The sequence below is a fragment of the Euprymna scolopes genome, chromosome 5 (genome assembly GCF_053919585.1).
Source record: "Euprymna scolopes isolate OS-2025 chromosome 5, ASM5391958v1, whole genome shotgun sequence".
Lineage (NCBI taxonomy): Eukaryota > Metazoa > Mollusca > Cephalopoda > Sepiida > Sepiolidae > Euprymna > Euprymna scolopes.
Genome location: NC_136486.1, coordinates 5,999,444 through 6,022,819, shown reverse-complemented (window position 1 = coordinate 6,022,819; position 23,376 = coordinate 5,999,444). Strand labels below are relative to the sequence as shown.

General features: G+C 33.2%; 1 protein-coding gene across 1 annotated transcript in view; it reads left to right on the top strand.

The window, feature by feature from the left end:
• LOC145276697 (uncharacterized) overlaps positions 1 to 23,376 on the top strand; it is a 1,014,367-nt gene that overhangs the window by 802,239 nt on the left and 188,752 nt on the right. Inside the window, exons 9-10 of the mRNA XM_080127889.1 lie at positions 456 to 612; positions 8,934 to 9,079. Of these exons, the coding sequence (XP_079984015.1) occupies positions 456 to 612; positions 8,934 to 9,079 (303 nt within the window). The remainder of the gene's footprint in view (positions 1 to 455; positions 613 to 8,933; positions 9,080 to 23,376) is intronic.

Sequence of the window (23,376 nt, the reverse complement as noted above, 5' to 3'; positions counted from 1 at the left end):
AACGCATACGTGTTATATAAAAGAATCTACTGTCGATTTTATAGGCTTTCCCTTTCTCCTTGTGCGGTGATAAAAATTCTCAAATTTACTTGTGATAGTAGGTTGTATAAAAGTGTTAGCTTTGATCAAAATCAAACTTCTTTCTTTAATCAGATTTTTCGATTATCGATTTTCGATACTTATCTTACGTATTCTCATACAGACCCTACGTAAGAGCATTTCCCCATACGTCAAGCACTTTCGTGTGAAATTTCCAAATAACTGGTACAATCATTTCCGAACAAATAGAGAATAAACTCTCTCAGTGAGAGAGGGAGAGAAAGTTCTGTTTTATATAATAGATAGATAGCTAGCTAGCTAGCTAGATAGATAGATAGATAGATAGATTCTTCTGCAATACGTTTTGTTTGATATTCGATTTATTTCAGTAATTGACATTTTTTATTATTTTCTAGAGCCTTATCTCCGCCTTGGAGGAGGCAATGAAAACTCAGGCTGGGTGGAAGTTGTGGTTGATGGAAAAGTCGGAACGATTTGCGGCACAGAATGGAACAACGACGCAGCTGAGACGGCCTGTCGGCAAATGAATTTCTCCGAGGGAATCGCAAAAACGTGAGTGACAAACGAACCAGTTAATATAGAAACGCAACTTACCTCCCTTTATCAGGGACTTGCTGTGAAAAGACAAAAACGATAGTATAGATCTATGTGTCTAACCAAGATCCTGTGGGCCTAAAACTAAACGAAATTTTATTAAGCAAAGTTTATTCTTCCGTCTGTGGAACACAACACGGTGGGGCCGTTTCCCAGCTAGCTACAACATATTCGTTTTCAAGTCTAATGTATCTCTTACAGAGCTGTCATTTGAATTATCAGAAAACCTATGTAATCTGTACACACACACAGACACACAGACACACACAGACACACACACACACACACTATATATATATATATATATATATATATATATATATATATATATATATATATATAATCTTCATACAACATGTGACCACATGTGCTTTTACTTTGCCCTCATCAGCCGCTAACCAGAGGTGATGACACAGTTTCGGTGGCTAAAGCGGGACTGCCACCCCTGGCGCCACCAGCAGCTATTGCTGCTGGGCAAAGCAATAAATAGGATATTAAAAAAAAAAAAATTACCTGGCATATTCAAGCAGAGGAAAAACGCTGTTTTTAACTTTTTCATTTTTATTTTTAACTTTTTAATTTTAATTTAAATTTTATTTATTTATTTTTCTCTTTAATTTCCCTTTTTTCCTTCCTTTCCCCCCTTCCTTCTTTTTCTTTCCTCCCTCTCTTTTTTTTTTTTTTTTTTTTCCAGAGCAGCCCGAGAACGGAAGAAGTGGACAATATTATGCTCTCTTTGCAAATGTCTTCGAATTGCGCCAGATCCAGCATGACGCCTGTCTAACAATTGTTTGCAGGCGACATTTTTGTTTTTTAAAATCCCTTCCAGTGACGCCTATTTTCGAAAGAAGCGAAATGGTGGAGTGTCCTAAAAATCCTCGACATCCAACCTCGATAGGCATCACATTGCACATCCATCCCTTTTCTATACACTCGGCACGCACGCATTCGTACCGATCTTTCTTTCGTTCATGAGCCTCTGAGAAATTTTCTTCCCAAGGGACAGTTAGTTCGATTAAAAATATACTCTTTTTAGAGTCAGACCAGAGCAAAATATCAGGCCGCTTTTCTGTTTGGAGGATGTGCACTGGAAATTTCAAAGATGTCTTCAGATCTGCGTAAACTTTCCAATCCTTTGCCCCATTTAATAACTTCATATTGGGATTCAATTTATTTTTCCTCTTTGATGGACATTTGCCTTCTTGGCAAAATTGAACCCTGGGTTCACTAGTTGTTACAGGCTGTTTGTTAGCTAATATACACTGGGATGATATTATCTCAACCAGCACTTCTAGACCCTGGTTGTGTCGCCATGTAAACATTGGGAGGGATTTTGAGCATGCAGACAAGACGTGACGCAAGGTACCGCGCTCTTTTTGACATATAGTGCATAGATCAGAATCTATATATCCCCATTGTTTGAGATTCGATGCGCATGGCAGTAGGTCATATGTAGACCTCAAAAGGTATGATATCGCCAGTGGTTCCATTTCGATTAAGGTGTTCCATGATAATTTAACTGGCTCAATATCACTCCATGTTGTCCACGCACATTGCTTGGCTTGAGTAACAGCAGTAGCTTTTCTTTTTTCCTCCTCAAACATTTTTATTTCCTCGGTCACCATTTTTCTCTTATCTTTAATGCCCATTTTGGAAAATGGCTCATACTTTGTGGATCCTAAACCAGCCCTGTCAACCTGAACAAGACCCATTATTTCCTTAGTTCGAAGACTGGATTCTGCTTCTTCAATTGTTTTTGTAACTGACCACTTGGTGCCAGCTTTTACAGTTGGATGTGCTTCCCGGACAAATTCATCATTTGAGTCATTCATCATCATTTGAAGACGCACTTTTCCAACTTTGAATTCTTCTACTAATGAGGACAAAGGAAGTTGCAGGCTGCCAGAATTCGTGTATAACCCTATTTTAGAAAAACAGGGGGGGACTCCAAGCCATTTACGTAGATATTTATTTGCGTGTTGTTCTATCCGTTCAATACGAGATAGTGCTATTTCATAAATTTGCATGGGCCACGAAAGACGGGGTACTAATCCATATTGATAGCACCAAGCTTTCATCTTTCCCGGCAAAAAAGTTTTATTTATTGCCTCAAGTCCCTTCAGGGCCATGTTTTGCAATTCCATACCCCGATGTCTGTCTGTTAGTGGAATTTCGTAAAGGCGTCCTAGACTCTTCACAGGAATTTCTTTTACTGTCGGCACAATATCCTCCCCGACATTAAAGTGAATTTGCCTTACAGAACCTTTAATGATTGACAAACTTCGACTTTTCTTTGGTTTAATCCTCATTTTCACCGTTGTAAGAAGATCAAAATACCGGTCAAGCAAACACTTAGCAGCTGTTTTGGAAGGGACACTGATGGTAATATCGTCCATGAATGCTCTTGACGGAGGAAGAATTATTTGTTTATTAGTCGTAACCCCCATTGTAGTGTTAGCGGCACTTCTTAATATAAGTTCCATTGCTAACACAAACAATAGTGGGGAGATGACGCACCCCATCATAATGCCGATTTCAAGTGACTGCCATCTTGTAGTGTATTTTTTCATTGTAAACCTCATGAAAGCCAAACGAAAATATTTCATTATAATGTCCCTAATCTTTTCCGGAAAGTGGAAATAGTTTAATGCCATATCAATTAATTCGTGGGGAACCGACCCATATGCGTTGGCTAGATCAATATATATATATTTCTGGTAAGGGAACTTTGTTTAAATATAAAAATCTTTTTATAAAATTATTGTTCAAGATATATTATCGTAAAAATATTGATTTTGTTTGTTTTTTGCTTTATAAGCTGATTTTCAATTAAAAAATTATTAACAATTTTACTCAATATCAAAATAGCTCTAGGATATCCATACCTATCGAGCTTATTATATATCTACATTACAGCGGGCGCTGTTTGTTTTTTAATAGTATTAGTACATTTACTAATACATAAAATTAAACTCTGCTCTTAAGACACTAGGTCTAATTCCCTCAATATTTATATATATATATATATATATATATATATATATATATATATATATATACTAGCAAAAGTGCCCGTCGTTTACTGGGTTCAAAAACAGCCTACAGTAAATTGACTCTGATTTATGAAAGTATGATAGGTTATGAAAAGAAAGGGTTGTAAAGAGATAGCTTTGAAATTGGGGTTATCAAAACCAAAGCAAAATATGATGAAAGTAAACATAAAATAGATAAACCCCATAATTTATTATACCATACCCGTTCACACTGAAACACTTATCAAAATATTCTGTGGCTCTATAATGAAAAACCTTGTTAAACTTGTGACATATTTACATTCTATGGAGGTCAGGCGCGAACGAACATCCCATAATTTTATTATACCATATTTCTTCAAGCTGAAACATAATTATCAAAGTATACTTACGCAGATAAATATGAAAAGTCTTTATTAAAGTTTGTGCCTATTCCCATTCTATGGAGGCCAGACGCGAACGCAGATCCCACAATTTTATTACACCATCCCTATTTAAGTTAAAACATACTTATCAAAGTATTCTTATGTACATCTATATCAAAAACACTTGTAAACGTTTTTTTTTTAAATTTTTAAATTTTGTATTTCCATACTTTGTGGAACAGGCGCGAACGCAGACACCACAATTTAAATGAATCACCGTTCTGCCAGATCAAACATACCCATTTCTGTGTCTCGATACCATATAGGAGCCTATTCGTGACCAGACACACGACCGACGTTCAGCTTTATATTAAAGAAGATTATGAACATGGAACATGTGAGGATTAAGTTCTAACCAAATGAAATAAATTATTTGTATCGGAAAAAAGGCATGAAATTGTCCGAATCCGATATCCGAAAACGTTCCGATATTAACGTTTTCAGATACCAATTCCGATTAAGCGGCGCTACGATAATATATATTAATTACAATATTTTAATTATTGGGTTATTAATTGTAATATTTTAAATTTATATTATTAATTGTGATATTTTATTATAGCATTATTAATTGTAATATCATTAATTGTTATATTAGTTATAATATTAATTGTAATATTTTAATTCTAATATTATATATTGTAATATTCATTGTAATATTTAAATTGTTATATTGATTTTAATATTTTAGAGAAAAATGTATATTTTAATATTATTCTTATGTTAGTGTAATATTAATGATTCATATGGACTCATTTGTATGTAATATATTGATTTTTTTACAAAGTAGTCACCACTTATCAAGGCCCGGAAGCCACTCGGGATAAGGAGTATTGTGTGTACAGTACGTTAGTGTTGGGGATTTGATAAAATGCCTTACTTAAGGGGACGGTTCATCAGGAATTTATTTACATTGGACTTCAAGACACCCAGGTTGTAGTCAGGTGGGAAACAGGCAACCGGAACAGAGTTCCACAGGCGTGCACTTCTAAGAAAGAAGCTTTGTTCATGGACCTACGTTTTGATTTTGGCACAGATAAGGAGTGTGGAAAATTTTTGACAGTGGTGTCAGCTAGGCGGGTGTTTATCGTGAAAGATTGGCGAGGGGGGACCAGTTCAGACGAGCACCTGCCATGATAGTAACGATAAAACAAAAACAGGCTCGCAACATCTCTCTTGTGGGAGAGAGCTTGCAGGGAAGAGAAAGGGGCATCACCCAGTAGGCCTGTTATACTCTGTCAAGGAAGGATAGTCTGTTTTTAGCAGCTCCTGTCCAGGTGTGGCAGCAGTACTCCATCCTTGTACGTACTTGGCTTTTATACAGATAGAGAATTGCATCAGAAGTGAGATATCTTCTGGAGCGGTAGAAGGATCCTACCATGTATTCCAGCGACCTTGGCAACAAACTTGATGTACGTGTTCCATTTCAGGTCAGGAGTAAAGGTCAAGCCCAGAAGCTTATCAAAACATGGAGCTTCGTTTAGACTAGAGTCACCCATTTCAATTGATGCTTGATGGGGATCAGAGCGCTGATGATGTAAAGATAGGAGCTTGGTTTTGGCTGCATTAAAAGTAACCAGCCACCTCTTCCCTCACTGTACCACGCACTCAAGATCAGAGGAGAGAGAATCAGAGAGAACTTTGTCATTTACTGCCTTTGATGTGTTGCCATAGATGGTCGTGTCATCAGCATAGATGTCAACGAATAATTTAAGTGTGTGTTTTTGGAGATCATTGATGTATATCAGGAAGAGAGTTGGGCTCATGATGAATCCCTGAGGGACTCCAGCATCAATATTGATGGCGTCTGATTTCTGCTCATCAACCACTATTCTTATGGGCCTACTGAAGAGAAATAATTTAATGATTGAGAAAACATTTCCAGTTATACCGTAGGTGGAAATCTTGTGAAGTAGGCCCTTATGTCATACCCTATCAAAGGCCATTTATACGTCAAGAGCAATTGCCCTAGAAAGGAAGCCTTTTTCAAGAGATTCGTTAATCCTATGAGATATAACAGTTAGCACATCTGCTGTAGATCTTGCATGTTACTAAGAATGTTATTTAATATGGATTCCAGCAGCTAACTCATGACACACAGGAAACTTATTGTTCTGTACTCTGAGGGAGATTACTTGTCACCTGAATTCTTAAATACAGGTCATACTGATGAGGTTTTCCAGCATGTTGGGAAGCACTTCTCTTTAAGGCAACACTTAAAGAGTTTAGTAAGTATGGGGGCAAGTTCTGGTTGAAGCTTTTTCAGCAGAATGATTGGTATGCCGTCAGGGCCAGTTGCTTTACTGGAATCAAGGTTCTTGATTAGCTTGGCGACCTCACGCACAGAGACAGAACGGAACTTGAACATAGCTCAAGGGAAGTTGTGAGAAAAAGGTCTAGAAGGCTAGCAAACTGACCGGAAGTATTGGGCACACGAGTGGGTTCGTGAACAATCTGGGTGAGGTCATAGGCAATGGCAAAATCATGACAGAACCTCCTCTCATCATCTGTCTTGTTAGAGTGGGTCAGCCATTCCACATTGTGGACATTGAAGTCACCACAAATATGGATGTTAGCTGAAGGGTGAGCAGACAAGATGGGGTAATTTTTTTCAGATATGCTCTTAAAGATAGTAACTCCGCTGTTGTGGAGGCGATAGAGAGCAAATATAAATGCAGTGGCGTAAGCAAGTGCATCCCGGAATCACATATAAGGTAGATTAGGGTTTTTTCTGGAGATATCCCCACTACATGGAAAGCCATCTCTAATGTAGGCACATATTCCATGTCCAAGGAGATCTTGGGGGTCAGATTTATATGTTAAGTTAGAGTATCCTTTAATTATGAATTCGTCAAGGGAAGTGGTCGGCCTTATGCCAGTTTCGCTTAAGAAGAATATGTCTGATTTCGTCTCCTGTAATTGGGTTTCAACCTCTGGAAGGTTGGAACGTAGACCCCTGATGTTAGAGAAGGAGACATGGTAGTAGGGGTCTACGTTAGAGGAAGGGGTTCTAGGTTTACACGTGTTATTTTTCTGGAGGTATTTCATGTTGAGGATTGGGATTTGTGGAACAGGTCGACAGACTTGGTTAGAGCACTACGGAGAGGGAAAGTAAGAGAGAAAAAGAGAGGATTTTTTGTAGCCATGATAATATAAAGCCGTAACAATTACCCACTAGTATGGCATCGAGAGGTCCCACTAGAAACTACTGCATTGTCCAGAGTCCATTTACCAAATGGCAATACAGCAGCCCCAGTATTTTGCACCTGCTGATAGGACGGCCTCCTTAGTGGTAAATCCAAGGTTCGGGTCCGTGACTATCAGGCGGATAACGTCAGCCCAGATGAAACGTTTACATCCAGCCCCCTTACTAGTGACATGGCCACAAGGATGGACATAGAAACAGAAAATTTCCGACATCTCAGGCTACTGTTCACGAAGTACTGTCGTCCTGGAGATTAGCTTTTTCTTCACCCTTTGTCAGAAACATTACTCATTGGAAATGAGGACTGAGGGACAAATAAGAGGAAGCGAGAGTAACGAGAACTGCCAATAACGCATCCACAATGCGTTGTCTACTCTCCATTAAAGAAGGGGGTGTAAGGAATTATTAATATTTACTTAGTGTAAGTCATACGCTCTAATTCGAAATTTAAGATATTTGAAAATAAATTCCCCTCCCATAATTACGAATGAAATGAAAATAGAATAGATATAGATTACTGTAATTTCCGTATAAAAGTGTTCAGTTTTTCTTCTTCCCAAGAGACGCTTCAAACAAAGTAATTATAATAAGGACAATTTATCGTTGAAATATTTTTGAAATTACCGGTCGAGAGTTTCCACGTGTTCAGATATTCATTAAACTTATTTTTCTTTGCCAAAAAGGAAACCACTGGAAACCACCAAGGAAACTCACTGGAATATTAACGTTATTATTTCGAAATTATTATTTAACTTGGCGAGAGTGGGGTTTAAAATAACTTAAACGTAATACAGAAATGAACGATGTAAAAAAAAAGCAGATATATCAAAATTTGAATTTAACTATAATAAGTATTATGGTATCTGTTCAGTGTACATTTACCTATAAGTATGACCAACCACTTATAATTCAGTAGCTGTATTTTTTTTCAAAAATAATCAATTATAATAAACAGAACGACTCATAGAAATCTATCTATATTCTTTTTTTCATTTTAATATACTTTAATAGAAATGTTTGTTATGTCAAAAAAATATATTTCCTTTACGTCACAAGTGTCACGCTCATACATGAATTCCATAGCTAATATAACATACGGACCCAACGGGTCACGGGTAGTCTAGTTTATATATATATATATATATATATATATATATATATATATATATATATATATATATATATATATATAGCTGAGTTCTTTTAGCTACAATCGAAACCAAAACGTATGAAGAAGTCTTGGTAAAATTATTTATTACAGGAAATAAAAGTCCATAACAATTAAATGACAGTCACTCGGATGTAAGTGTGACACACAAAATAAGTAACACACGCTATCTAATTAATATATAGATATTTTAATTGCAAAATTCATTATTGTAAATTTATTAATTGTAATATTTAAATCTTTATATTTGAATTGCAATATTTTTTCTTCTAAGTTTAATCGTCTTTTTTACAATTAAAAACTCGGTATTATTTCATTTTTTCATTTTTTATGCATTTGGATATTTAAAACAAGACATTTTTTGTTGCACTTTATCTACTAGTGAAACGTTTAACTCTTCTTTAACACAAATATATTCAACTGAATTTACTTCCCGTCTTCTCCTGCAGTATGAAAAACCCAGGAAACTTCCCGATTATGATGTCCGGCATACGATGCTTTGGGCGCGAAATGAACATATTTAATTGCTACACCGAAGAATGGAAACAGGACACTTCATGTGATGAGATTGCTATGGTTTTATGTTACACGAAAGGTAAACCATTAATTTATTGCAACGAGGATCGTATTTATGTATGCGGAATGTCATTTCGTTGTTGTTTACCATTATTGTTATATAATTTATTAAGAAATTTATTATAGATAGAACCTCCATACACACATTATATATATATATATATATATATATATATAATTATTTATTTTACTATGATAATTAAATACCTACAGACACTAGTGTTTAATCCTTTGGGGAATCTTCAGTGCATGGTGTCACGATTAACACCAGTCGAACGATTCGAACCCCGCAACAGGATACATCTCTGGCTCCATTAGCGAAGACCGTATCCATTCGGCTACCATAAACCGCGTGAAATAACATTGAATTTAAACATTTTAATTTTACATCTTCATTTACGTCAGTCAGACAGTGATCTAATCGTTATACGATGATCTATGCATAAGAGCTAAATTGGCCGACTTTAATTCAACTGAAAGTGCTCAACGATAAGAAACGAATTTTTTAAAGGGGCTGTCATAATTGTTTTTTACTATAATAATTAAATAAAAAATATATATTATTTACTGTAATAATTAAGTACCTACAGACACTAGTGTTTCATCCTTTCGGGAATCCTCAGTGCAGGATGTCACGGTTAACACTAGTCGAACGATTCGAACCCCGCAACACGAGGCATCTCTGGCTCGATTAGCAAAGACCGTATCAACTCGGCTACCATTAACCGCGTGAAATAACATTGAATTTAAACATTTTTAAAACGAATCTCTTAAAGGGATATATATATATATATATATATATATATATATATATATATATATATATATATATATATATATATATATATATATATATAATCAATGAAAAAGTCTATATTCCAAATTTCATGATGTTGACCATCTTACTGTGAGATAGAGGTTGCAGGGAAGAGAAAACGACATCCCCTACAAGGCTAAATATCTATTTTGAACTCTATCCAGGCAGGATAAGTCCTTTCTAGCAGCCCCTGCCCAGATGTGGCAACAGTACTCCATCCTTAGACGTACTTGGCTCTTATATAGATAGAGAGTTGCATCAGCAGTGAGATATGTACTGGATCGATAGAAGGATCCCACCATTTTTAGCGGCCTTGGCAACGGATTTAATGCATGGGTCCCATTTAAGATCAGGAGTAAAGACCAGAAGCTTGTCAAAACATAAGACCTCCCCAAGACGAGAGCCATTCATTTCAATTGATGACAGATGGGGATCAGAACGTTGATTATGTAAAGAGAAAAGCTTGGTTTTAGATGCATTAAAAGTAACAAGCCACCTCTTTTTCCGTTGTACCACTTGCTCAAGATCATGGGAGAGAGAATCGGAGAGAACCTGGTCGTTTACGGTCTTTTATGTGCTACAATAGATAGTGTCATCAGCATAAATGTCTACAAATGATGTAAGGATGTGATTTGGAAGATAATTAATATAGATCAGGAAGAGAGTTGGGCCAATGATGGGCCCTTGAGGGACTCCAGCATTAATATTGACGGCCTCTGATTTCTGCCCATCGACCACTACTCTTATGAGTTATCAGAAAGAAATGATTTAATAATTGAGAAGACATTTCCAGCTATACCGGAGCTGGAGAACTTGTGAAGTAAACCTTTATGCCATACTCTATTAAAGGCCTTTGATAAGTCAAGAGCAATTGCCCTAGAAAGGTTTCCTCTGTTGAGAGATTCGCTAATCCTATGAGATATAGCTGTAAGCACATCTGCTGTAAATCTAGCAGAACGGAAACAATATTGCGTGTCACTAAGAAGGTTATTTTTGCTGAGGTGGTTGATTACTTCTCTATTTAACAGATTCCAGCAACTTACTCATGAGTCACAGGAGACTAATTTTCCTGTACTGAGAGGGAGATGAGTTCTGAATTCTTAAATATATGGCATAATGATGAGATATTCCAGGGTGATGGGAATCAATTCTCTTTAAGACAACGTTTAAACAGTTTTGTCTTCTGATGAGTTAAGAGCAAAATAGATTCATTGATTGATATAATAATTAAGTGAATGATTTTGTGGTACGAAATATATGCTGTCAAAAATTCAATGACAAATAAATCCCAACTAAATATATAAAATTACATAGTATTCGTCGTCCAAAGAAGATCTCCTCGGCGGAGCTGGTGCGCACTTTCTTGGACCTCTACTGAAACAAATAGTAAATAAAAACGTTTCAACTTGTTAATATCGCTGAAAAAAAGCCAACAACAAATCATAAATTTAAAAGCGATAAGCAACTGTGTATTCAAGAGTCATCGTAATTTATTTGGTAGAATACTAGACTGCGGATACTGGTGTAATGAGTTCGGTCCTTACCCATGCTAATAACGGCTGAAAGCTTGGAACATGCATGTCCGATGGTATACATTTCATGCGCGTAATAATATTTTATAATATTCATATTTATATATGGGTGCGTGTACTAGACTTTTCTAAAATTTTAGTTACGTTAAAATAAATGACTCATACCAAATTTATATTTGAATATTGTTAAATCTGTGCTCATTTTTTTATTTAATATTCATCCCTATTATTAGTTTTTGACCTTTTATGGACTGGATGAACTAATTCGTTGAGTTGTAAGTAAATAAATATAACGATATAAATAAATTGGGAATTGACTCAAACACGACTTGTACGTATTAGTTCAGTATCTGTGTTGATACCAGATACCTTCAGAGTTACACTTCCATTAAGTATGCCGTCATCTACCTCAGAGTGTAGAGGATATCGTTTGTTGTACAAATAAACTTTTTCAAACACTATGGATAATAATCAAGGCAAAAAATCTCAGTGGTATTAATTTATTTATTGCGGACTATTATCCTCATCTTTCTTAGTTGTTGTTTCACGATGTTTCGGCCAACTATTCCTCTGTTTTTAGTCAGGTGGTAACTGCGATGGGATAGTAATTCAAAATCTCCTAACTGCATTCTCAGCAATTACTCCCATCCATAGTTGTTGTCGTCTCTCCACAGCAGTAATTGCTGCGAATGCAGTTAGGAGATTCGTCGAAGTTCATAAATAAAAAGATTTGCAGAATAATATATATATATTTATATATATATATATATATATATATATATATATATTGTTTTTACAAAAACCATGACTTCAAACAATAAGTTCAGTAGCAATTTCATCGTTAGTTACAATTGTTTCAAAACTATTCGGACAAATTCAAACATGATGTCGTTTGAAAATTTTCACAAGAACACCCTTTCTCCAGACTTATTGAATAAAAAAACACTTTAACAATAAAACATTATGGAAACCATTTCCCTCATAAGGCAAACAAAACAAGCGAAAATATTTTACCTATATCTCATCCTTGCAAAGCATGTTTTAAAACCTATTTTCGTATCTCCATTTAAACAAAATTAAAACAAAATATCATAGAATGTTGCCGCTAGTTATCTATGTCTATTTAATATGTTTTATTAATACTATTCATTGATTTCTTTAATTAAATTTATTTATTTATTTAATTTAAATTATTTTTTCTAATCCGACTAATCCACTAAGTTATATTGTTACGATTCTATGTTAATTTCGTATCTGGAATTTGCTCTGTTTATTTACAAAAATATCAGCTAACCTATTTATGCGATTTAAGAAAAGTTTTTGTTTAAAACTTATTCAGTAAGAAAAGAAAGTTTAACATTACTTTATACTTAGTTCATTCTTATTCTTCATTTAAAATTAAGCATCTCATATAATTTTTTACTTTTTATTTTCATTCGTTCCTTCCTATTAAGCTTTACGATTATCGGATATTTTAGATGTAGAAAGGGAGATAATTCTGTACGTTAGAAATTTTAAATGGTCAGTTGAAATTATAAGTTACCAAAATCCTAATATATATCCATAACGATGAAATGGAAGTAACTCAAGCCGTTCGATGTTTCTAGGTTTGGTAAATTCCTAATATGCATTTATAATTTATTTATTAATTAATCAAATCCAATTAAAACTAGGCTAACCTATTCAAAATATAAATTTTAATTCATATCTTAACCATAATACTAAATTTATTACAAAGATATAACCCACGTTTGCCATCCAACCATAATTTTCTGAGGTTATGCGTGGCTTAAATACAAAAATATCAATTCGGGAATTAAGTTCTTAAATCCTTATCTAATAATAATACATATCCCATTAATAAATATTCTAATAATAAATCTATTCTTTAGCTCCGTGCACGTTTTACTGCAATGAAAGTGGGGGTTCACCTTGTTTTTTTGTTGTTTTTTTTTTATTTAATCGTTTAGAACAAGAGTATTATCTAAAAAGCTAGGATTTTCAAGTTTTACTGAGCTAAAAACAATATCAATAAATCCACATTCTTTAATTACTAATATCTTTTGTTGTAGAATTCATATTGCTAATTTTTTTAAGTTATTTTATTGATCTGGAAACGGTATCAACTATTTCATCATCAATATGACTAAAATTATGTTTCCAGTTTTGAAACAATATTGCTAATCTTTGTTAATCCTTTTTATAGATCAAAATTTCTCATCTAATAACCCATTGTATTTATTTCTAAAAATGCGTTTCTAGTGTAGAATATTAGATTACAGATTTGCTTGCTTGATTTGAATCATTCATCACATTTAATTTACATCATTCTTAGCTATTTAACTCTATATTAACGTTGGCCTTACACTCAAGAACCTTTATTTTTTCCAGAATGTTTTTTTCTCTCAGCTACATTTAAGACATGACAGAAAAAATCTATTCATATGAAGCTTCCAACTGTTTGGTTCTGTAGTTACATCGAACTTCATCAATAAAAATTTTTGCATGAATAAAAAGTGAAATATAATTGAATAAGCACATTTTCCCCATATATATATATATATATACATATATATACATATATGTATATATATATGAATGTATATGTATGTATATATATTGTTCGTGTGAATTTCCATAGCGTCCCCTTAATCATTATTTCGGGTCTATATTATTCAGATTCTTGATACTAGGGCATTTCTGAAAACGAACTACAAAGTTTGCGTTATGTTATTTTATCTGTTATAGAAATTAGAAAAAGTAGATGAATATATATAAATGATTTAGGGCGTTGAGCATGAGTGCACGTGTGCCCAAAGTAATTCCTTTGAAACGCTGCGTGTGACTCGAGGAAGTTTACGATTAGAAATTTACAGAAAATATTCGAATAAATGTCACTGCGCTCACATCCCTCCCACCAAACTAGTAATAAGCACATTTTTGAACCACACATTAAATATCGAACATTATTACATGTAAAAAAAAACAACAATAAAAAAGTGAATCTTCCGTGTAATAAATGCATAGTTAACTCACTCTCACCGGTGTAATGACTTCATCTTGCATCTAACTGAAACAAGCACCTTCTTGAAGGAAGCAGTAGGTAAACAATAGAATGTCAAGTCATGAACCAACAGCCAATCAGAATCTTGGAAATGAACTTGTTATAGAAAACACAATAGAATATTACAACTTACTTATACTCAAACTAACTGGATTCTGTGTTTCCTAATTTCTGAGATGATAATTTGTTATTCGTATTAGTTTCTTTCTACTATTGTTCTCATCTTCATAATGTTTCGGTCGATGTAATCCTTGACCTTCTTCAGGTGTATCTTGTCGAACTCGGGAATGTTTCTGTCGAAATGAAGAATTTGGACGGACTAAATAGTAGTATTTACATGTAGAAATAAAATAGGTTTAAGACCCCCAAACTTCATACTAGGAAACGTGGCGCAGTGGTTAGAATACTTGGAACAATTAAGTGACATTCTCCTGAAGGTTAATAGTTCAACTTTTAGCGTAGCCGACCGAAAGATACAATTGCGAATTACTTAGGACAATCTATCAAGCCATACCTGACGGAATGAGAGCCTGCTACCTCCAGTAAAGTAAAATGATGGTTATGTTCGAAATTTAATCTAAATTCTCGAGTTCGATAGAAATATTCTCGAGTTCAATAAAGACACTTGAAGAAGGTCGGTGGTTATATCGATCAAAACCTTATGAAAATGACACAAATATCATTTTTGATATGATGATATGTTAATAGGTGATGCGATTATTTGTTTAGACATTTTATGTTCGTTTTCCATCATTTTCTGATTGTAATTTCACGTTTCTTTAATTCTACTTCAATCGAAATCCTCAAAAATTGATTGGCCTCTTCCTGGAACGAAAGCTTGATTTTTATATAAAACACATATTCGAATGTTCTATTGATTTCTAATTTAACTCCCAAATATTGGGTTAGTCAAATAAGTAAATAATATATATTTTCCTCTCGGTAACGGACCAGTTAAATATGTTATCTTCTTTTGGTTTCCGTCCAGATTACAGAACAATAATTTATTTAGTCTGGTAGAATATTCAGCGTAATACTGTTAATAGAGGCAATATTAATTGGTGAATATGTCCATATGCCAGTGTGATATAGTCATATCGAGAGGAACATTCTGTCAGCTTTTACTTGTAGTAAAACGTGCCCTAATGTAAAGTTGTTCTGACAAAACTACTCTACAGAGATACCTTATATAATTGAGGATAGTGTTTTGTAGGCATTCAAGTTCTTCCCAATAGGCACCCAAGTTATCTTAGGAGACATTCAAGTCCTTTCCGTAGTTATTCAAGTTATCTTCGAGGTCATTCAAGTTCTCTCCTCAGTCATTCAAATTTTCTTTGTAGTCATTCAAGTTCTCTCCGTAGTCATTCAAGTTATCTTCGTAGGCATTCAAGTTATCTTCGTGGTCATTCAAATTCTCTCCATAGGCATTCAAGTTCTCCTCGTAGTAATTCAATTTCTCTCCGTAGGCATTCAAATTCTCTCCATAGGCATTCCAGTTATCTTCGTAGGCATTCAAATTCTCTCCGTAGTCATTCAAGTTCTCCTCGTAGTCATTCAAGTTCTCCTCGTAGTAATTCAATTTCTCTCCGTAGGCATTCACGTTATCCTCGCACGCATTCAAGTTATCTTCGGTGGCATTAAAGTCGTTTTTCGTAGTCATTCAAGTTCTCTCCGTAGGTTTGCCAGTTCTTTCTGTAAGCATTCATTTTTTTTCGTAAGCATTCGAGATGCATTTGTGAGCATTCATTTTCTCTCCGTAGATAATCAAGGTCTTTAGTATATGTTCATTTTGTATCCATAAGCATTGAAGTCCTTTCTCTAATTGTATACATACACGCACGTTCACACCATTAGCTATTTACTTCTCAATAGCTCTTTACTTTTATGCAAAGCGATATTGACTATTGAAATATCAAATCAGCTAAAAAGTCTTTGCTGTCTAAAACATGTTCTTGCTATTCTATTCGCGCCTTTCTATATTAAATTCATAAGTCTGATTCTTGTGCGTAAATTAACTTAGTTGAAAACACGAGATTTTCGTAGCAAACACAAATTGCAATGATTAACGTCAGTCACTCAAATCACCATTTCTTTCACCTTCTATGAAAGCCCATTGCTTTAAATTATTTCCCTCCTAAAATTACTTTCAACTTGTGACGAAAACACCAGGAGCAGTAGCGTGATTCTATTTATTATGGAAAGGTCAGAGGTCACTTACACTAATTGATTTTATGTGCAAACAGGGGCCGTGTGTCAAGCTTATCCAACCCCAAGTTCCGAAAGGTTTTTGTCGAAACAGAAATCAAATCATCGAAGACCTGTTTGAGAAGCCAACGTATAATCGATATTCGCTGCACGCCATCAATAAATCGATACATTTACCTCCACGAAGAGGGGCACATCAAAAAGGAGGGATTTGGGCACTGCGCCACCCACTCTCAATCGGTTTATAAATAAAAGAAAACTTAATGAAAATCACTGTAGCATGTCATAAAAGTAACCTCGCTTTGTAGTAACTTGTTTAACTTCATTTGCAGACAACGAAACGTGTTGATCAAAATATCCAACCTTTGATACGTGCGAGTGGTTGGCAAGATTAGCTACTGAGTTTTAAAAAAAACGCATATCTAGATAGGTATACTCCGTTCTAATATTAACTGTATATCTCCAGACCTTCCCTCTTTTACGTCCATGGACTTTTTCTTACTGTTTATTTTTTTTACCCACGTTCACCACAAACATGGTATATCGCCAATTGGACTTAAGGGACTACTATTTGGGAACATGGCTAAAGAAGATTAACAATATGTTGGTTAACCTTACATCTAAACTTCTGCACATCAGTGCAGTCAGAAAAGCAGGTAGCAGGAAGAGAATTCTAAAATCTAGCTGTTCGAGGGAGGAAGCTATTTGAGTAGACATTTTATCACATTTAAGGATCACAACAGTGAAGAGATATGATTTTGTTGCTAAACAAATTTGTCGGGGATATGTACGTCGGGGGGGCAGCGCACAATTGCAACGAGGTTATCATAGCACATTCCATTAAAATATGTGTAAAACAAGCACATGGATGCAACTTTGCGACGATGGGACAGGGGTTAGAGATTAGTTGAAAAAGTGGAACCTGTAAAATTGGATACATTTTTGGACCTTATTCAAGAGGGGGGACTAGATATGGCAACAATATTCCATGACTAGGCAGATTGTGGCTTTGTAGAGGTACAGGATACTCTCAGATGTGAATAGTTTTCTAGCACGATATAGGGAACCTACATTCTTTGCAGTAGTCTTCGCATGATCCTAAATATATTTGTTCCAGTTTGTATTGTCTGCGAATGTTAGGCCGGGGATTATAAAGGAAAAAATATTTAGTAGGGTGTTATTTGTCATGAATATCAGTTGAAGAGGCTTCTTGTAATTATTAAAGGAGAGCAGCTTAGTCTTAGTAACATAAAGTGTTACCTTCGATTCATGGCTCCATTTCACTACAGGGTCACTGCTAATCAAGGCGAAGAGGCCACTTGAGGATAAGAGTCATGAATGTTAGATAGACGTTTAGAAAACACATGACCTGTAATCGTGGAACTTGAATGGGGTTAAGAGCACTGCTTAACAAGAACTTATTTATATTAGACTTGAAATAAACACGTTATAGTTAACTGGTAAGCAGCTTCACGGTACTGTGTTCCACAGGCAATGCTGGGAAAGAAACTTTGCTTATCGAAGATTTGTTTCCTTTTTGGTAGAGATAGAGAATGAGCGAAACTGTTGACGTTTGTTATAACTCGATATATATTATATAGTTGTTGCGAAAATTTTGAAGGAAGATCATAGATTGAAGATTAGTCGAGCACCTAGCATAGTAGGTAAGAATAGAGCAAATAGAGACTCGTAACATCTGTGAGAAAAAGGAGACAGGGTGGCGACAGGGGCGCCGCCCACTACATTTCGAAGATGGTGTTGTACCCTGTAAGGGCAGAAAAGCGTACTTTTATGGTCAAACAGTACTTCACCTTAGGCTGTAGTTGGCTTTTGTGCAGGAAAGGAATCGCATGGTCAAATGTTGTCGGTGTATGCATGTTACTGCTGTCTGGATTCCTATTCTGGACGCCTATATACTTTTCATAATAAAAATCAAGTAAGATTCCTGAAGTGTATAGCTTTATATATATATATATATATATATATATATATATATATATATATATATATATATATATATATGAAATTTAAAATGTGTGTGTGTGGGGACAGTTCTAAACCTATATACTCAACGGATTTTTGATCTACAGACTTGGAATATAGTATATCGGGTATACAAACATGTGGAAAATTTTTAATCGGTTTTCATCCGGGAAAAATGCCAGCTAAGGGGTAAAAATTTTTAAACTGGTACATTAGATAGTCATCTATTTGTCAACTTTTTAACGAATGCGGGCGCGTGAATAGGTCACATGACAAATTTGTTATGTTAAGAATAAATAGGTTTGAAAACGCATTTTTAAAGATCCTTTCAAGTTGGCCTTGAACCTAACTCGTTGTCTTTAGATTTTGGTTTCTATTTCAGCTAGAGTATTTTTTTTTTACTTACAAGAAATAAACTGTTTAGAAAAATTATAATACTGGCATGCACATGTCTCTGTAATTTTCCGGGGTTTTTTTACGTCCTTGTTTAAGGAATGTAACATTATGTAAAATACCAGGCAAGGCCGAATGCATTTTCTAGTGTATATATATATATATATATATAAATGTAGTATTTGTTGGCCTGGATGTAAAAACCATATTATAGTTATAATAAGGTATATCTCTTGAACATCAATTAAGATAAACTAGATATTTTTAATATATATTACTAACTAAACGTCTATAAATTCGTTTCGGATTTATAAGTTATATTTAAGGTAAACAAAAGAATGCATAGGGTAGGGGGGGCTAAAGTAAAAGGAAATCTGTAGTAAACATAATCTATAATATTATTTTTAAATAAGATTTATAATTCTTAATATACTTAAAGTATAATTGGAATTAGATTTCACTGAAATATACATTTATTTAATTAAAACTAAAAAAACATATTATTATGAGATTAGGAAACCCTGAAACCTAATTATTAGGGATTAGGATCTATTCGATGTTAAACTAACATTATACTTAACTAAGTAACTTCTGCAAAAATGTTTATTAATACTAGATTGTCGAATATTGAATCAGTAAAAATATGTGAAATGTGAAAATTAAAAATCTTACGTTAAAAATAATTTATAAAAATAAAATTGATAAAAAATGATAAAAAATAAATAAATAAATAAAAATAAATGTAAATTTATAATTTGATATGAAAAAGGAATGAATTATAAATTGATGACTTATAACTATCGAATGAAAACAATTTAATAGTAACATTTTTATTGAATTTATTAATGAATTAATGTATAATATACACTGAATTAATCATTGAATAATATTAAGTAAAAGACATTAGAACTTATAAACATTACTTATTAGTGGATAGAAATGGGTTATGTATGGTAAAAGAATAAATATTAATAATATTTTTTTTAAATAAAAAAGTAAGTTAATATATCGATAGATTTGTTTTAAGGGGGGTTATTCTATCATAAATTAAATTAATTTTAACCTTTTATGCTTAATGTAAACAATTGAGTATTCAACAAATACATTATACTAAACCAAACGTAATTATAGACTTAGAATTAGCTAATACTAAAAATTATAATTGAAACAGTAATAAATATTATTACAGTTAAGTGAACTGAATTATGTATGGTTCCAATTCAAATTAATAAATAATTAAATATACCCGTAAATGGTGAACTATTTTTTAGTTCAGTTTAGTTTAGTTTCGTATATGCAAGCATGTAGAATGATTAATAATTATTGATGTTATTTTCATGCATTAATTAAAATTAATTAATTTATTAATTATTAAATAAAACATTTTGGCAGAAGAAATTAATAGAATATGTTAGTACGGATAGTAAGGTTTAAATTCAAAATGACGTAATGGAAGCATATTATGAGGTATATATATATATATATATATATATATATATATATATATATATATATATATATAAACAAGCGTACAACTCTCAACCCCCATTCACGATATATATATATATATATATATATATATATATATATATATATATATATATATATATATATATATCGTGAATGGGGGTTGAGAGTTGTACGCTTTGGTCTCGATTCTAGCTGGTGGTCCCCAAAGTATATGTATGTATGTATGTATGTATATATATATATATATATATATATATATATATATATATATATATATAAATATATATATATATGGGGGGGGCGTGTGTTTAGTTTTGATTTCACTATTCTATAATAGGTTTAATATAATAATTGATAGAGAATTGTCTCTATAATAATAAATATGCAATCTGCATGAATTAAAATATCACATGTAAGCATATCTTAGGACCGGACATTGCCAGGCAGATCGCTCGTATATATATATATATATATATATATATATATATATATATATATATATATATATATATATATATATATATATTAGTGTTAAGACGTTTAATCGGAATCGGGAATCCGAAAAATCGGAATGTTTTGGGGTATCGGAATCGCCTATTTTCTGATACCGAAACCGATTCCTTAATTTATCTTTTTTATTTGATTTTGTTTCAAGAAACATCTTCCATTGCTTGTAGTAATAATAGTAATAATAAAATAATAAATATTTATTAATTTATATTTTCAGTAAGACTAATATCTCTAGATCACGCCCTGTGTTTTTACGTCTGAGAAAACATTTTCACATTTAGGACGCGTTTTTACAATTATTGGGACAAAATAACACTTTTATGGTTAAATATTTAGAGATTTATAAAGAATCAGAATCGGAATCGGAAATTGTATCAGAATCAGGAAAAATATTGGAATCGTCCCACCACAAATATATATATATATATATATACATATATATATATATATATATATATATATAATTCTTTCCCAAAAAACAGTAAATATATATATATATATATATATATATATATATAAATATATATATATATATATATACTAGCAAAAGTACCCGTCGTTTACTGGGTTTAAAAACAGTCTACAGAAAATGGACTCTGATTTATAAAAATATGATAGGTTATGAAAAGGAAGGGTTGTAAAGAGATAGCTTCGAATTTGGGGGGTATCAAAACCAAAGCAAAATATGATAAAAGTAAAAATAAAATAGATAAACCCCATAATTTTTTATACCATACCTGTTCACACTGAAACACTTATCACAATGTTCTGTGGATCTATAATGAAAAACCTTGTTAAACTTGTGACATATTTACATTCTATGGAGGTCAGGCGCGAACGAACACCCCATAATTTAATTACATAATATTTCTTCAACCTATAACATAATTATCAAAGTATACTTACGCAGATTGATATGAAAAGTCCTTATTATAGTTAGTGCCTATTTCTATTCTATGGAGGCCAGGCGCGAACGCAGACCCCACAATTTTATTATACCATCCCTATTTAATTTAAAACATACTTATCAAAGTATTCTTATGTACATCTATATCAAAAACACTTGCAAACGTTTTTTTTTAATTTTTACATTTTTTATTTCTATACTTTGTGGACCAGGCCAGTACGCAAACCCCACAATTTAAATAATCAGCATTATGCCAGATCAAACATACCCATTCCTATGTCTCGATACATCTTCTATCATTATATGTGATCAGTTTTCTATGATAGTCAACCATATAGGAGCCTATTTGTGACCAGACACACACACACAGACGTTCGGCTTTATATTATACTAGCAGAAGTACCCGTCGTTGACTGGGTTCAAAAACAGCCCACAGAAAATGGACTGTGATTGATGAAAGTATGATAAGTTATGAAAAGGAAGGGGTTGTAAAGAGATAGGTTTTGATACTCAAAAGTTTTACCCTAAGCAAAATATGATGAAAGTAAAGATAATTTTCGTGAAAATATATTTTTATATCAACTTTGTTTCCATTCGTAGCCAAGAGTGACCAACAAAATGATGTTTCCTTACAAAGAGAAAATATTATATATATAATAATATAAATATACAAGAAATAAATGTTACCAAAGTCAATAAAAGTTACTTATATGGTAGAAAGCTTCATTGGTTTGTATTTTTATGTAGTTTGTAAAAAAAAACTGTTTTAATTCACGAACCGGTTAAAAAAAAAATCAAAATGGCAGCGACTTTGAAATGGAGAGCCCCGTTTTCAATTTGAAGGTGGGGCACCTGAGCATTCTGTGGTAACAATTTAAGAGAGTTCCGTCAACGCAAGGAATATGTATAAACATATTTTAATGTTTACGTTATTTTGTGCTTGAGGAATATTCGATTATGGCATGTGTAGCTTATATAAAAATTCATTTAAGTAGTTATCGCCTCAAATTTCGTTTTAATTTCGGTTCGCTGAAATTATAATGAAATTATTTCAAGTAAAGAGCATTATAAACTATTTTAAAAAACATGAACTGAACTTTTATTGACTATGGTAACATTTATTTCTTGTCTATTTATTTTTTCGGGTAGTCGTTTGTTGGCTTTTCTGCTAAACACGCTTACTAAATAATATCGACGAAATAACGAAAAACAAAGAAACAAAAACAGTTTTGAAAAATAATGAAGCCTTACTTACTTTAGTAAAATAATACGAAACAGCAAAATGGGATATTAAAAAAGTAAACACGTAATTACTTTAGTTTTTAAAGCAAAGAATCGATATAAATATGAATAAGAAGAAAATAGCGCCGTTTTCAAGCAGAACAGCTTCGTTTCAGTTTTACAGTTTTGAACGGTGTAGTATTGCTCCGTCGGA